Source organism: Manis pentadactyla, chromosome 2 (genome assembly GCF_030020395.1).
Source record: "Manis pentadactyla isolate mManPen7 chromosome 2, mManPen7.hap1, whole genome shotgun sequence".
Classification (NCBI taxonomy): Eukaryota; Metazoa; Chordata; class Mammalia; order Pholidota; family Manidae; genus Manis; species Manis pentadactyla.
The window spans coordinates 6,469,790-6,485,546 of record NC_080020.1 but is presented as its reverse complement, the minus strand read 5'-3'; the positions used below and the strand labels follow the sequence as shown (position 1 = coordinate 6,485,546).

At 36.5% G+C, this 15,757-nt stretch overlaps 1 protein-coding gene across 2 annotated transcripts in view; it reads left to right on the top strand.

Moving 5' to 3' along the window:
• The window catches only part of BRCA2 (BRCA2 DNA repair associated), a 59,359-nt gene that overhangs the window by 20,247 nt on the left and 23,355 nt on the right, over window positions 1-15,757 (top strand). For both annotated transcript variants that reach the window (XM_036905020.2, XM_057489681.1), the window contains 6 exons: window positions 1,591-1,686; window positions 6,655-6,724; window positions 10,102-10,535; window positions 11,013-11,194; window positions 12,302-12,489; window positions 15,340-15,510. In XM_036905020.2, coding sequence (XP_036760915.2) covers window positions 1,591-1,686; window positions 6,655-6,724; window positions 10,102-10,535; window positions 11,013-11,194; window positions 12,302-12,489; window positions 15,340-15,510 — 1,141 coding nt within the window. The remainder of the gene's footprint in view (window positions 1-1,590; window positions 1,687-6,654; window positions 6,725-10,101; window positions 10,536-11,012; window positions 11,195-12,301; window positions 12,490-15,339; window positions 15,511-15,757) is intronic.

Below are 15,757 nucleotides of genomic sequence, written 5' to 3'. Positions count from 1 at the left end.
CATTTCTCTAGAAAAGCTGAAACTCTATCTTCATGTTACAACAGCCTGTATAAGACAACCTATTAACTGTTGTCATATGTATATGAATATGTGTATTGAGAGAGCAGGCATGTGGATGTTCAGACCCTGCCTCCTGTGAACTTTAAATGTCAGTTTCCAGTTACAGGTGTTGGCTTGCTTCCTCTTTCTTCATCTAGAAAGTATTCTAAAATCAATTACCCTTAGCAAATAGTATTCTGGCCTTACTGCCATTTGGACTATATTCTAACTTCTCTTTTAAATGTGTATCTGACAACTTAGTTCAACTATTACATAAAGATGTGTGATCTTTCCATTGCCCTTCCTTAGTATCTCTGACTAGGGATAATCTTAAATAATTGAATCTGTTCATCAGTTACAGTTAAAGTAAATGCCGCAACTAACTACCTTTTAAATGGATGATCTTAAATAACTAGCTCCTTTAAAAAAGCTGTAGGCTAATAGAAGAGTTGAGTTATCACAAGTCTTCTTGTTCACTCTCTTTGTATTACAGAAAAAGACACTACTGCCAGTCAGTTTATTCTTACACTTGGTGCCTTTTGCCCATAAGCGATACTGGTTGATACAGATTTGCTTAATCAAGTGTCATCCAAATCACAGTTTATACCAAGTTTATGTAATGAGCAAAGTAGTAAGTTTATAATACTAACTTCAACTATTGCTGTTTTCTAGTTAAAATGCTGAAGTGCAGATGTTGAAAGATATTCACAATTATTTTATGGAAAATTACAGGAACTCATTTTGTTCATGTGTATACTGAAGTGGGTTGGTCTTTGCTTAGGAAAAAAACTCAAACTTCTAATAAATGTTCTCAATAGCATCACTATTTCATTTCCCTCACTTCTGTTTTATATAAATATAGAGCTTAATTAGCTTCTGGTTACTTGAATAGTACAGGTTCTTGTGAAACAGTTAAATCACTCTATAATCTAATACTTGATAAAGCCTTGCATGGACATTCTTATTAAATCCTACAAATTCATTCTCTTTAATAAAGCATCCAAAAGCAAAGTACCTGTTGTTATTTACTATCTCAGTATGACCTGGAAATGCATAACTTGAGTCATGGTTTAATTTTGCTCTCAGCCTTTGTAGACTTTTTAGATAAGTACTTGTACTAACATTTTAATGTAATTTTGGTTGTTTAAGAAGTCTTTCCTCTTATTCTAATTCAAGGATCTATATAATAAATTCCTTCTTGAGTTTAGTGCCAGAAATAGTTTATTTGAAGAAATTTGTTCTTTGTAAGTAAACTTAGTTACATTTGTTACCAGTTTATTAAAAATTAGCTCATCTGTTGTTATCAGGTAACATCTCTTCATCCCTAGAGCCTGTTAAATAGTGGCATTTTCAAATGGTCAAAAATTAATAGAAATTAGTGAAAAATGGATTTTTCTCTTTCAAAATAAAATGGTTGCTATTAAGATTATAATTATTTTTTGCTTAGCATATGATAAGAGTCTGTACTTTAGTTTTTTTAAATGGACTGTAGGCTTTTCAATATGATTGATATTATGTGCTTTAAAAACATGTATGGCAACTTCTTTTTAGGAGAAGCCCCGATCAAAAGAAACTTAATAAATGAATTTGACAGGACAAAAGAAAACCAAGAAAAACCCTTAAAGCCTTCAAAAAGCACTCCAGATGGTAAAATTTGCTTTTTATCTGTATCTTTTTCCCCTCTATAGGTTTTATACATAAAATCCAGAAGTTATTTTTCTCAGCTTATTTGGTTATGTAGATAATTGGACAAGACTTAGCAGTGTGATTTGTTAAACTTGTATCTTACCTTGTTATGTGAACTTTTCCTTCTTAGTACCTAGTATAGTGAAGAGGTTCTCTGTGCTTAGGAAGCATGCAATGATGATAAAATAATGGCTTTTTTAACAACAACAAAAACTATAAGAATTTAGCAAGAACATAGTATAATAATTTAAAGCTTAGGTTCTGGAATCCAGTCAAGCTCTTGACCTTCACCATTCCACCAAAATCACTCTTTCCTAAGTCACCTGGTGATTTCCGTGTTGGCAAATTCAGCAGGCTGAGTTTCTGCCACGTTTGACGTAGTTGATCACTCCTCTGACACCACCACCACGCATTCTCGGTTCTCCTGCTCACACTTACTCTCAGTTGTCTCAGTTCTTCTTACTCTTCCCTTGCTCTAAATCTATGAATGCCCCAGAGCTCTGTCCTTAGATCTCCTCTGTGCTTAAACTTCAGTGCTGACCAAAATTATATATGGGGTCTTAGTCTGCCCAGAACTCCAGATTTACTTCCCCGTTGGCTGACTTGGTACTTGTGTCTGTGTATTGCTGACAGGCATCTCAAGATCATACGGCCTGTGCTGAACTGATTCTTTCCCTCCCCCACCCCTGCTCTTTCTGTTGTCTCTCCTTTCTCACTGCCATCCTGCCAATTGATCACATCAAGACCTTAATGTCACCTTTTACTCTTTCGTTTCCTCTTACGCCACACCCAAGCCATCAACAAGTCCTTTAGGTTCTACCTTCAAAATATAAGAAGAATGTGATCATTTTTTCTCACCTCTACCCCTACCACCTTCATCCAAGCCACTGAGTAGCCTCTAACTGATTCTTGCCTTTGCCCCTTCTCCAGGCTGTTCTCAGCACAGCAATCATCTTCTAGCCCAAAGGTCAGATCATGTCACTTGACTGCTTAAGCCTCTCTGTGGCTTCCTGTCACATTTAGATTGAAATCCAAAGCTCTTACAGTGGAGTACCTGAAAGTAAATAAAACATGCGTAACTACTGCTCACTATGTATTTGGTTCCTGGGTTTGGACAGAAGGAATTCAGATGGTGAAGGATAAATGTATTAAACTCTACAGCCTTAGTTCTGAAACACATGGGATAAACCCCAAAGAGTCACGAACATGCGGAGTTTTCTAACTCTTGTCTCATTTAGTGATAGAGATTTGTCATTTATCTTACAAACAGGATGGTTTGAGTATCCAGAAAACTGCATTTATTTCTGTTCTTTTCTTTCTCCTGACAAACCTTAGTATGCACAAGAATTCTGAACAGAGTTGAAAACTAAAACCATGATTACTCTTCTTTATGAGCAGATTTTTAGGGTAATTTTTACCATACTCAATTGTTAATTGCTAAATTGTCTTTAGAACCTGTATAAGATGTAGCTTCTCTCTCGGTATTGAAAGAATGGTGTCAGACAGTAGGCTACAGGCAAATCTTGTCCTTGTAAAACAACTGGTTTGACATAGTTCTAGGGAAAAGTAAATAGAAGAACATGTATGCAGTTCTAACAGAGTTGCTGTTGCATAAAAATAATCATAATTCTCTCTTTGCAGCAATCTTGAGACAGTAGATATTCAGTATTTATTTGATCATCACATCTCATTTTTTAGAATGATTTTTTTCAGCTTGATCATGATACCCTTTGCCAGTGAATGATTCTTTCTCTATAATTTTTTATTATGAACATTTTCACACATGGAAAAGTTGAGAGAATATAACTAATGCCCATATAACTGCCACTTGAATTCAAGTTATTACTACTTTGATGTGTTTGTTTTATCTAATTACATATAATATGTGGATATACATAGTAATATATCTGTGGTTGTAGTTTTTTAATTTTTTTTTGCTAAAACATTCAAGTATTAGTTTCAGACATAAGGATAATTCATAATGGTATCCAGAGCCATAGTATCACAGAGCCAAGATCACCAAAGAAAATAGCCTAATAATCTAATCCACAGCAGTAATCTTACCTTTTTTCAATTTTTATATTGTTTTTTATGATATTAACACTTTAAGCCAATTGTTTGTAGACTGTCACACACTCTGGATTTATTTATTTCCTCATAGTATCATTAACTTGTCGCTCTATTCCCTATTTGGATCAGACTTAATTAGCACTAGTTTATACATTTTTGGCGAGAATACCTCAGAAAATCTGTGTACATGTATGGCATAACATTGAGGGTACATTATTCCAAGTGATATGATCCCTTGGTTAAGACGCTACCGCATCACTTCATTTAAAAGGTATATTTTTCTGTTTGCAATTAGCAAGTAATTTGTGGGATGATTCTTTGTACTTGTGAGTATATCCAGTTTCCCAGACAGTCTCACTCACAATTTTAACATCCATTGATAATATTTACCTGAATCAGTTATTTAATTAGAGGTTTAAACATACTGATTTTCAAAATTCTGTTACTCCTTATGTACATTTATTAGCTGGGATACTTTAACGACAAAGAGCTTTCCCTTAACAGGTGGGGATGAATTATAGTTTTTGAAAAGACAGAGTAAACGTTGAGTCTTTCCCTTAATTACCAGCTTTTCAGAATAAGGTGTAATGATCACTGTCAATGGAAACAAATGAATTTGGTTTTTTCTCTTTTGAGTAAAATTGATTTCTTAGAATTTTATTTTTAACATGTATATTAAGTTTAAAAGTTAAATACATTATAAATAATGTATTTCTTTGCAAAAAGATAATGTTATTTTTTTATTTCAAATCATCCCAAACTTGAAAGTGAAAACCCCTTCAAAGTTCCGAAGGGTCGGTTTGTTGGTTTAATTTTTTAACATGTCTCAAGTAACTTTTGAGCACTTTCTTGCTATTTTACTATCATAACAAAGATATCCTATGATGTCCTGGTAACCCCAGTGCTAGAAGCACCATTTCTCCAAAGTTCCTTTCAGTGGTTAATAGTTTTAAAAAACGAGATTTGGGTGCTGCGTATGCTGATTGCTGATGGTGCTTTTACTGTTTTTTTAATGCTGAAATTCTTGATTCCTAATAACATTAACGTATTTACTTGTTTGTTTTATCCTACAACAGTGGTTCTCACACTTTTTGGTCTCAAGACCTCTTTGTGTGCTGAAAAATTATTGAGGCAAAGAACATTTGTTAACGTGGATTACATCTATTTGCATCTACCATACTCAAGATTAAAATTGAGAAATTTTAATATTTGTAACATTGTACATTGGTCATTTTGAAAACAGTTCACCGAGTTATGCAGCTCTCCTAAACATTGGCACATTTTATTATACAGTCACATTTGTTCATGATAGCACTAATCTAATCTGAAAAGTTTAAGTATTCGAGACGCTTGGAAGCCAACAGCCAGATACAAGCTTTCCAAAATTCTCCTTTTTGTTTAAAAGCTTGGGGTTTACCACTACCAACAAATACTGGCAATTGTTTTCCTTATAGTGACAAGCTCATTTCATTCATTTTTGAGAAAATATCTGCCAAATCCCTAAGTATGAATAATCGATTTACTGGTTTTTCCTTCACATGAAAATGGAATTTGTGGGAAAAAATGAGTAGCACAGTTCATGTAAGTGCATTTCCTTGCAACAGTCATCACACTAAAGTGTGCAGCAGGATACACCAGCAGTACAAATGTCAGCACAGTGAAGAAGACATATATAATGTATTTTTTTTCTTACCATTATTATTGATTGTTTTGACAGCTTGGATCCTCTAAAAGGTCTGGGTACCCTTCCCCCACGGTTCCATGGATCACGCTTTGAGAATCATTGTCTTATAATACATACATAATAGTTTCAGATTTATAATACTGATTTTACTACTAACAGTAAAACTAAGGGAAGTTGAAGAATTCTTTGTGGTTTTTGTCCTAAGAATATATATTATCAAAAATGTATAGTCAAAATACTATGTTCAAATATTACTCAAAATAATTCTTTTGTGTGTGGTTACCAATTTGATAATTAGGTTGGATTCATTTGTTTCAGTCTGTTTTCAGTTTTAGGATTTGCTTTTTTTTAATTTTATGTTTGAATAAATAAAACCCTTACATAGCTCATAGCTTATATAGCTACTTACATAGTTATAATAAAGGTATCCTTGGAAAGTCCTGTCCCTTCCATGCTATTCATCACCTTTCCACTTTTTGCTCATCATATCACTAATCATTTTTAATGGTTTTTTTGTTCATCCTTTTAGGGTTTATTCTTGTAAAACTAACTAAGTAAATATATGTGTATATATTCTCATTTCCCTCCTTTCTTACTTAGAGGGTATTATTGTATACACCCTCTGTACCTTCTGTTGTTGTTTACTTTAGAATTTATCTGGACATCCCTCCTTAATGGTATGTAGAGATGTTCTTCATTCTTTTTAATGTTGCGTAGTGCCGAATCATGTAGCTCTCTCAATATATCCTAGTTTATTCAACCAATCCCCTACTAATGGATAAGTTGAAGGCTTAAGAAGTATAGGTTGCATACTGAGAATGAATAATCTAAAGTATAGCTTGTAAACCTTCATAAGACTAACTTTTAAACTTGGTATTTACATTGACAGTTTGCTAACAACTTGGAGTTATGATTAACATCAGCTGACTAAATTTATACTGGTTTACATGTTTGCACTGTGAATTATTTGGTAGATAGTCACTATCAGTTTGTGAGTCAAATATTTCTTTTGATAGTTATTTACTGAGCATCCATTATAAATGCATTGAAAATTTTAAAGTCTATAATTATCTCAAATTTTTTATATAAATATTTACATAATGTGATAAACACATAGAAAATAAAATCTCCCATTAGATTTTCATTAATACATAATGAAAATAATATTTTTCTAGGCACAATCAAAGATAGAAGATTATTTATGCATCACATTTCTTTAGAGCCAATTACCTGTGGACCCCTCCGGTAAGACATGTTTAAATTTTTTTAAATTTTAATATAGAGTAAGAAATGTATGGGTTTTTAAATAAATATTTCTAAAAATAATGGCACTAATATACAATAAAAAAGTTCACCCTTCCCTTTTTTAAAAGCCTGCATCAGGACTAAATCGATACTTTGGTAGGACTTCATGTAGCTGTTTGTATTATTATCTCATTTTTTAGTTACATAGAACTTTGTAAAGTAGAAAAAACAAATTTTATTCCAATTTTCAGATAAGGTACTAAGCTTGAGAGAGAGTAAGGAAAATGCTCAAAATCAGTTAACAAAAAGATGGCATATATTGAATATTGAAAATATCCTTTTATTTCTCTTCCCTCTCAAAACTCTACTAATTGCTAAGAAAATTTTTTTTAATGCAGACATCCACACATACAATGATCAGAAGAAACAAAATTTTGGAAGCCAAAAAGCATGAATGACTTAGAAAGCCATAGAAAGCTTAAATCTGATATTAGGGCAAGCAGAGAAGCCACCCAGTTTCCCCCACAGAACCTGAGGAAAAAATCCATTTGCCAGCAACGTGTACTTCTGAAAATGAGGCAGAAAATAAAAAATAACTTGTGGCATTGTTGAAAAAAGTCTTTGAACTGTATTTCTGGAATATATTTTCAGCAGACTACTAATATACATGTTTTGAATATAGAAGGCTAGGTGATTTTTCTTTTTTCATTTTCCAAAACATGTAATACTAAAAGTAACTGCTTAGTTATTTATCTGCATGTTACCTTAATTTACACATATGATGGGAAAATAGTTTTATGCATTTCACAAACATGTATTAAGTACCCTTTCTAAGTATCTAATTTATACTGTCCTGACAGATGAAAAGATATGTAAGTTCACTTAAGATTGCTGGTCTTGGAGCCAGGCATGAAAAGAATCATTGTGATATATAAACACTAAAATAGGTAGGACAGAGTGATGTGAGAGCATAGAGACTTGGCAGCTGGGACAAAAGCTTTGCAGGAAAAGTACTTCAGGCAGAATGTAAGGAATGCTTGTGGAAGAGGGTGTTCCAGATGCTGGGAAATAGTAAGAAGGTGTGTGACTTTAATCATGGGACTTGGCAGGCAGGGGGCGGGTGGGGAATGGGAGGGAAAAAAACAAAAAACAGGTTAGAACTAAATAGGAAGCTGCCTCGATGTCACTTCCAACAAGTCGGACCCTGGGTAGGTGCACGTTTGTCTTGGCCAGATAGTGACTAACTGAAAGGGCCAGAAGAGCTCCACTTAGATGCTACAAATAGACACCTGGATCATAACCTACAAAGCAAACTCCCCCTTTTCACAATACTCTTAATATTTAAAAACAAGGAGTAAAAAAGATGGATGAAAATACATTTTGGAGCAGAAGGTTTATTCATTCGTGCACACTAAATCTCATTTAAATCATCCATCTGTTGGAGGACATCAGTCCAGCAATTGTCCCCTCTCTCTCCTGCATGAGTAATTTTTTCCTTTCTGCTAGACTGGTCCCATCCGTGTGGTGGCTGCTGCGAGTCTCCCATCTTAAAAAGAAAAGCCTTTCTTGACTCCTCCGCTTCCACACATCCATTTTCTTGCCCACCCCGCCTTAGAGCACAATTCACCGGAATTGTCTGTACTGAGTTTTTCAACTTCATCTCTTCCCTTCTCTCCTGAACTCACCTTTTATCACTATATCCTACCCCTTGTCAGAACTGCCAGTTCACCTCCACATCGCGGACCCTTGTCAGTCTCCATCCTCGCGTTAACCTCTCAGTTAACCGCTCCTGCTGTCTTAACACTTTCTCTGCTCTGGCTTCGGGGCTTTTCTCTCACTTCTCCACCTGTCCCACTGGCTGTTCTAGATTACTGGATATATTTTTTATCAGGCTAATCTTCCTTCAAATTTGAAATAAAAATAATTATCCTTTACAAGCTGAAACTTGTATTATCCCTGAAGATTGAAAGCAAATTGATAGGTATGGATTTATAAGACTTTTTCAATTTTATGTTCAATGTGCTGTATTATACGCTTTTTAAGTTTTATGTTCAATTTTATTTTTTGCTAATTGTCTTCAATAGATTTAATTATAAATCTTAAGAATGCCAGAGATATACAGGTTATGCGAATTAAAAAGAAACAAAGGCAGCATGTTTTTCCACAGCCAGACAGTCTGTATCTTGCAAAAATGTCCTCTCCGCCTCGTCTCTTTTGCTCGTTCTTCCCCCAGCCACTGAATGTTAAATTCACCTGTGATTCAGCCGCAGATGGCTGCTTCCTGCCTTCTTCCCTAGTAATCTTGTCCAGTCATGACTTTCTATACCATCTCTTTGCTGATGGCTCCAAAATTGTTATCTTTAGTCCTTGTTTCTGGCCTGAGCAACATAGTCATCCAGCTAATCACTTGACATTTTCATTTGAGAGACTAATAGACATTTTAAACTTAACTCCAAAACTGATGTCCCTTACCCTAATCTGTTTTCCTATAAAAGTTAAAAGTCTAACACCTCTACTTTCAAAGTATATACCCAAAATTCAGTCACATTCTCACTGCTTCCGCCCATAAAACTGCATGGATTGTTTCAGTAGAACTGGTCTCCCCGCTTCTGACTTCGCCCTGCCATCCCTGCCGGCACCGCGAGTTCCCAGCAGAGAAGCCCATCGGACGGACAATGTCCCTTGTGTACTCCCAAGTTATTCCGTGACTTCCCATCTCAGAGACAAGCCCAGGTCCTCACGGTGCTGAACAGACCCCCAGGATCTGCCCTTTCTTCCATCTTGCCAGTCGCATCTGCTCGCCCTGCTCCGGGCACCCTCCTACTAACCCAGCACCTGAGGTGTGCCCCGCCTGCAGCAGCCTCCCAGGCGCCTGTAGGGCTTTCCTCCTCGCTTCCTTCGGGTCTCTGAACACATGGCCTGTTATCAGTGATGTCTGCCTCCCTACCCTGGATCAAATACCGTTTATTTAATTCTGATGATCACTTCCTGGGCCCCTTGCCGTGCTTTTACTTTTCTCCATAACATTTAATATCAGTTGACATCCAGTGGCCTACCTCTCGGGGGAAGAGGGGTAATCCTGACAAGGAGTCCTGGGGTAGCCCTGGAGGAGACAAGCACAGAAGATCCGTGGCTCACAGACTCTTCTTTATGTGCGGTAGGTGGGAAAGCCACAGGCCGGGAGTCAGTGCGAGAAACACGTACACACGTGAAAAACACGGCATTGTTTTGGATGGCAACCACCATGATAAGCCAAAGTTACCAGAATAGGATTGCCATGTATAGTAGTTGGGGGGGTCTACAAAAAAAAGCATATTCTAAAACTCTATATGTGTACATTTACTGGCAAATAACCAAACATTTTCTCCCCACTGCAGCACAACTAAGGAGTGGCAAGAAATACAGAGGCCAAATTTTACTGCTCCTGATCAAGAATTTCTCTCTCAATCTCACTTTTATGAACACCTGACTTTTGAAAAATCCTCAAGCAATTCTTCAGTTGCCAGGCAGCCATTTTGTAAGGTTCCTGCCACAAGAAATGAAAAACGGAGACACTCGATTGCTACAGGCAAACCGATGAAAGTCTTCATCCCCCCTTTTAAAACGAAATCACATTTTCACAGAGATGAGCAGTGTGTTAGCAGGAATGCTGATTTGGAGGAAAACAAGCAAAAACGAAAAACCGTAGGTGAACATGGCTCTGGTGAGAGAGAAAGCAGTATTAATGACAGTGAAATTCATCAGCTGAACAAAAATAACTCCAATCAAGCAGCAACTCTGATTTCCACAAAGCGTAAAGAGGAACCTTTAGGTATTGTGTGAAAATTTGTGTTGACACATTTTTGCCTTTCAGTTAGACATTTCTCATGTCAAAGAAATGCCTTGAGGGTTTTCTCTTTTTGTGCTTTTTGTGATGATTAATAATTTCAAAACCTTTTTTAATGCTTTAGATTTTACTAAGTCCAAAGGTTTAAAGTATTCTAATCGTTTCTTTTAAAGGTAACATAGACTTTCTTCTTTAAAAAAAACCAGACATGCAACCTAGAACTGCTATTACTGGAATATATATTTTTTTATCAGGCCACTAATTCTCCTCCAAATTGAAATAAACACAATAGATCTATTCTTTACAAGTTGAAACTTTTCTCATCCCTGAAGATTCAAAATTAAAGCAAATTGATACATATGGATTAATAAAACCTTTTTAAATTTTATGTTCAATGTGCTGTATTATGCTCTTTTTAAGCTTTATGTTCAATTTTATTTTTTGCTAATTATTCTTCAATAGATTTAATTACAAATCTTCAGAATGCCAGAGATACACAGGATATGCGAATTAAAAAGAAACAAAGACAACGTGTTTTTCCACAGCCAGGCAGTCTGTATCTTGCAAAAACATCTGCTATGCCTAGAATCTCTCTGAAAGTAGCAGTAGAAGGCCGAGTTCCCTCAGCATGTTCTCACAAACAGGTACACTTTTGTCTACAATACTAAAAGCTTTTATAGAAAGTTAAATTTTATTAATTAGTAAGTCCAAGTTCTGTTTGAAGAAAGAACAAATTAATGCAGGAATGGATGAATGAAATCACCATGTTTCCTAGTGAACCTACAGTGGCTGCTACCTCTGCTGCTGCCTTACCCTCCCCAAGGGATCTGTGCTTCAAAGTTACTCTTTCTCTTCCCCTTCAAAACATACTCATTTTGTTACTCCAAGTGCTGTCAGCGAGATGTTAGAGGAAAGTAGTCTCGTTGAATGTAAAGTGTGAATAACTCATTGCCCTGAACCCACTAAATGCTATTTACATTTTTAAAAGAAGGTTCTTATTAACCCAGTACTAGTCTAATTAGAATTTTAGGCAATGGGGAAGTGAAAATAATATTGGTCATATTAATAGGTGACATTTATTGAGTATTTCCTGCTTGCTAGGCACTCTTGCAAGCACTGTTCCTGCATTGGTTCTATCTTGCTTAATCCTTCCAAGTACCTTAAAGAAAGGCATTGTTATTTTGTCCATCATTTCACAGATGAGCACTGAAGCACAGAGAGGGTTAAGTAACTGCCCCAAAGTCACTTAACTAATAAGTGGAAGACCCACAATTCCAAAGCAAGGAGTCTGACCCCAGAGTCAAGTGGGAACAAAGGAAAGGATAATTTGGGGTTAGGGGTGCCGGGTGAAAGGAAGCGCCTCTCCGGGCCTGGGTGACAGTCTGACCTCCTCCAGTGGTCAGAGTCCCTAACATACTACCCTTTCCCATCTAAATTTTTAAACTTAAGAAGTTTTGTAAAACATTAAATTACTTGTTTATCCTCACAGTGACTTCTGATGGCAGGTATAGCAGGAGGCATATACACAAGGGGAATGTAAAAGTTGAGACTCTTGAATGTATGGGTGGTTTATATTACATTAAAATGTTTAGCTTCTAATAAACAAGTTAAAGCTTTTTATAGTGAATATTTTAATATTTAAATGAAAACATTTGGCTAAATTCAGTTTTCATTTGTTATAATTGTTTTTATGAAACATACTCTTGTTTGACTTTAGTTTTCATTATCAAATTTTTCTGTCATTTGTGCAGCTATATATGTTTGGCGTTTCTAAACATTGCATAAAAATTAACAGCAAAAATGCAGAGTCTTTTCAGTTTCACAGTCAGGATTATTTTGGTAAGGAAGGTTTATGGGCTGGAAGAGGAATGCAGTTGGCTGACGGTGGATGGCTCATACCCGCCAGTGACGGAAAGGCTGGAAAAGAAGAATTTTATAGGTACTCGGTGCAAAAAGATTCTGTGTTCATTTTTTGTACCCTGTCATCTCCCTCTCTTTTCACAAGTTTCTCTTTCCTTATATATATTTTATTCATTGAATCATTGTAAAGGGCATTGTGGTTTGGTTGCCATTCTGTTGAGATCTTTTGAAAAGTGAATTATGGTTTGTCTTAGGATTTAATTAATTGTTTTTTTTTAGTTGGGACTTTTTCTTGCATTTACAAAACAAAGAGTGATTAAGAAAAGTTAAATTTGAGTTGACCTTATTGTAGACCTATACACACACATATATTATGTCATGTTCTCATCCATTGTGTATTTCAACACATATATAAATACTAAAATTAAACAGAAATATCAGTAATAGCAAGTAAATAGTAAAGTCCAGTGCCCTAAAACATCAAAAATTTAGAAACTATATAACCTGTTATGATTCTACTATTTTTACAAACATAATTTAAATTTTTTGTTATCAGGGATTTGTTACCTTATGTCAATGGTAAGAGATGGGAAACCTTTCTTTAATGCTCTTTTTTTAATTTCTGTACATCTTTCCAAAATTTATAGTTTTGGGAAAGTGATAAATTTTCCTTAAATTTTTTAATGTTTTTGGAGTATTTTAAAATAGGAATATTACTTATATCTTGTACTTGTCTCAAAACAAATACCTGCTATTAATTCTAGTTGAAAAAGCATGGTAACAATTGTATTATTTTCTTTTCTTAAGTAGACTGCGTGCTGGGGAGGCTAAGAGTGATTACCCTTTAATCACATGGGCATGGTTCACAGTGTTTGAGTGTTGAAGCTCAAGGTGTTTTTTTGATTGCTCAACAAATATGTATTGAGCACCTACTATGTGCCAGATGCTATTCTGGGTACTAGTGATAACAAAGCAAAAAATTTTCTTAGTAAGTGATACATCCTAGTGGAAGAGTCTGTGGTGGAGAAAGAAATTTTTAGAAAGAAAGCAACTTGTATAGTGTATTAGAAGGTGATAAATACTATGAAGGTAAAGCTGGGAAGGGAGTAGTAAGAAGTAGGAGAGGAGAGGTGCAGGTTTTTAAAAGAGTAAGTCAGGAGGCTTCACTGGGTTGTGGCTGATCAGTTCCCTGAAGGTGGTCAAGGGAGTGAGCTAGGCCCGTTCAGGGAGGGCATCCCAGGCTCTGAGTGTGGGGCATGTTCATCTGAGGAGCAAGAGGGAAGTTACTGTAGTTGGGATAGATGCAGAGAGGTAGAGCCTTAAGAGGCCTTTGTAAGAGCGCTGGCTTTTACTAGGGGAAACCATTGTTATTCTGAGTAAATGACTAGATTGTTTAAAGGAGAGAGTGACATGACCTGACTCTGGCTGCTTACTGCGGTCAGGTTGCAGAGAGGGGCAAGGAGAGAGGCAGAGCTCTCAGGAAGCTACTGCAGTGATCCGGGTGAGAGGTGGGTGCCTGGGCCAGGGGCGGTGGCGGTGGAGTCGGTGAAAAGCACTTGGGTTCTGGGCATATTTTGAATGCGGAACCATCAGGATTTGCTCAAGGATTGATGAGTATGAGAGAAAGAGGAGAATAAGAGTGGCTCCAAAGATTTTGTTATTAGCAGCTGGAAGGATAGAGTTACCTTATCCTGAGAACTGAGACTAAAGATGGAAGGGAAATCAAGTATTCAGTTTAGGACATTTAAGGTTTGAGGTGTTAATTGACATCCAAATGGGGATACTGAATAAGTAAGATACTTGGTGGGAGATACTGGATCTGCAAGTCTGGAGTTCATAGGTGAAGTATAGGCCAAAGAAATCAATCTGAGAGTTGTCAACATATAGGTTGAATTTAAAGCCATGAAAAGAGACTAAGAAAGAGTACCCCAAAAGTTAGAAATAAATGTCGAAGACTGTGGTGTGTTGCAAGCCAAATAAAGATAGAGCTTCAGGGACTAGAGAATGACCAGTTGCTGCTGACAGGTAAGCAAGATGAGAACTGAGAATTGACCCCTGGAGTTGGCTCTGTAGAGATCGTTATTAATGTTAATAAAAATAATTCAGTAGATTGGTGGGGCAAAAGTGCTCAGAATGCGGTTAAACAACAGTGGAAGAAGAGGAGTTGGGGAGAGAGAATGCGGTCATTCCGGAAATGCCAAAAAGTGCGGCAGAGAGAAAGGCACAGTGTCTGGAGAAGGAAGTAGGACCAGAGGGTGTTGGTTTTGTTGTGTCTATAACAACCTGTTTTTAGGCTAATGGTTGGTCAGTGGCAGGGCAAGAAATCAGTGACACAGGAGAAGAGGAGGCATTCCCGACATCGGCGTCCTTGACTAGGCAAGGAGGGCGGGAGCTAGTGTACAAACGGCAGGAGAAGGCACAGCGCAAGGGTCCGGAGCTGGCGGGTTGGTAGGTGTGAGTGTGGAAGCTTATGAAGGTTCTCTTTTGATGACTTCTGTTCTCCTGGGACTAAGAGTGTGGATGGGAAAGAAGGCGGGGGTTGAAGATGTGAGAGAGGGGAAGATACAAAGAAGAGCACCAGGACTAGAGAAGGAAGTTCTGAAGTGATTCCAAAAGCAATCTCATAATAAGAGAAATAATCTAAAATAATTATTTTAAATTAAGGATCTCATTTTCCAGTTAAAATAACTATTGACTAGTAAGTGGAATTTTTATTAGTGTATCTTGATACATGTCAAATCACCCTCTACAATTATATTACTTACTGATTATATGTTAACTCATAAGAAGTTACTGAATAATCTTGTACAATGTAGTTTTTGTGCAAAGAATAGTGGTTATTGAATTCAATATCTTATGTTTTTATTATATTTTTATTTTATTATAAAAACCACATTTTCATTCCATTACTCCACCATTGTTTGCTCAGGGCTCTGTGCGACACCCCAGGTGTGGATCCCAAGCTTATTTCTGGAGTTTGGGTTTCTAATCACTATAGATGGATTATATGGAAACTGGCAGCTATGGAATTCGCCTTTCCTAAGGAATTTGCTAATAGATGCCTAAGCCCAGAAAGGGTACTTCTTCAACTAAAATACAGGCAAGTTTAAATCGTGAATTATGTGATTAGATACAGCCGTATGGTTCAGACGTCTGTGTAGTCTGTAACTCCCACATCGTAGAGGCACGTGAGCGGCGGTGACCATCACCGTCCCACGCTGCTGTTCCGTTGTACAGTCATTCTCTTGTCATCCCTCAGCCCCCACTTAAGAGAAATCACATATTCATACAACTTTGGTTTCCTCTTCCACCACCTCCTTTTTAACCTCTGGGCATATGAGAAAAGA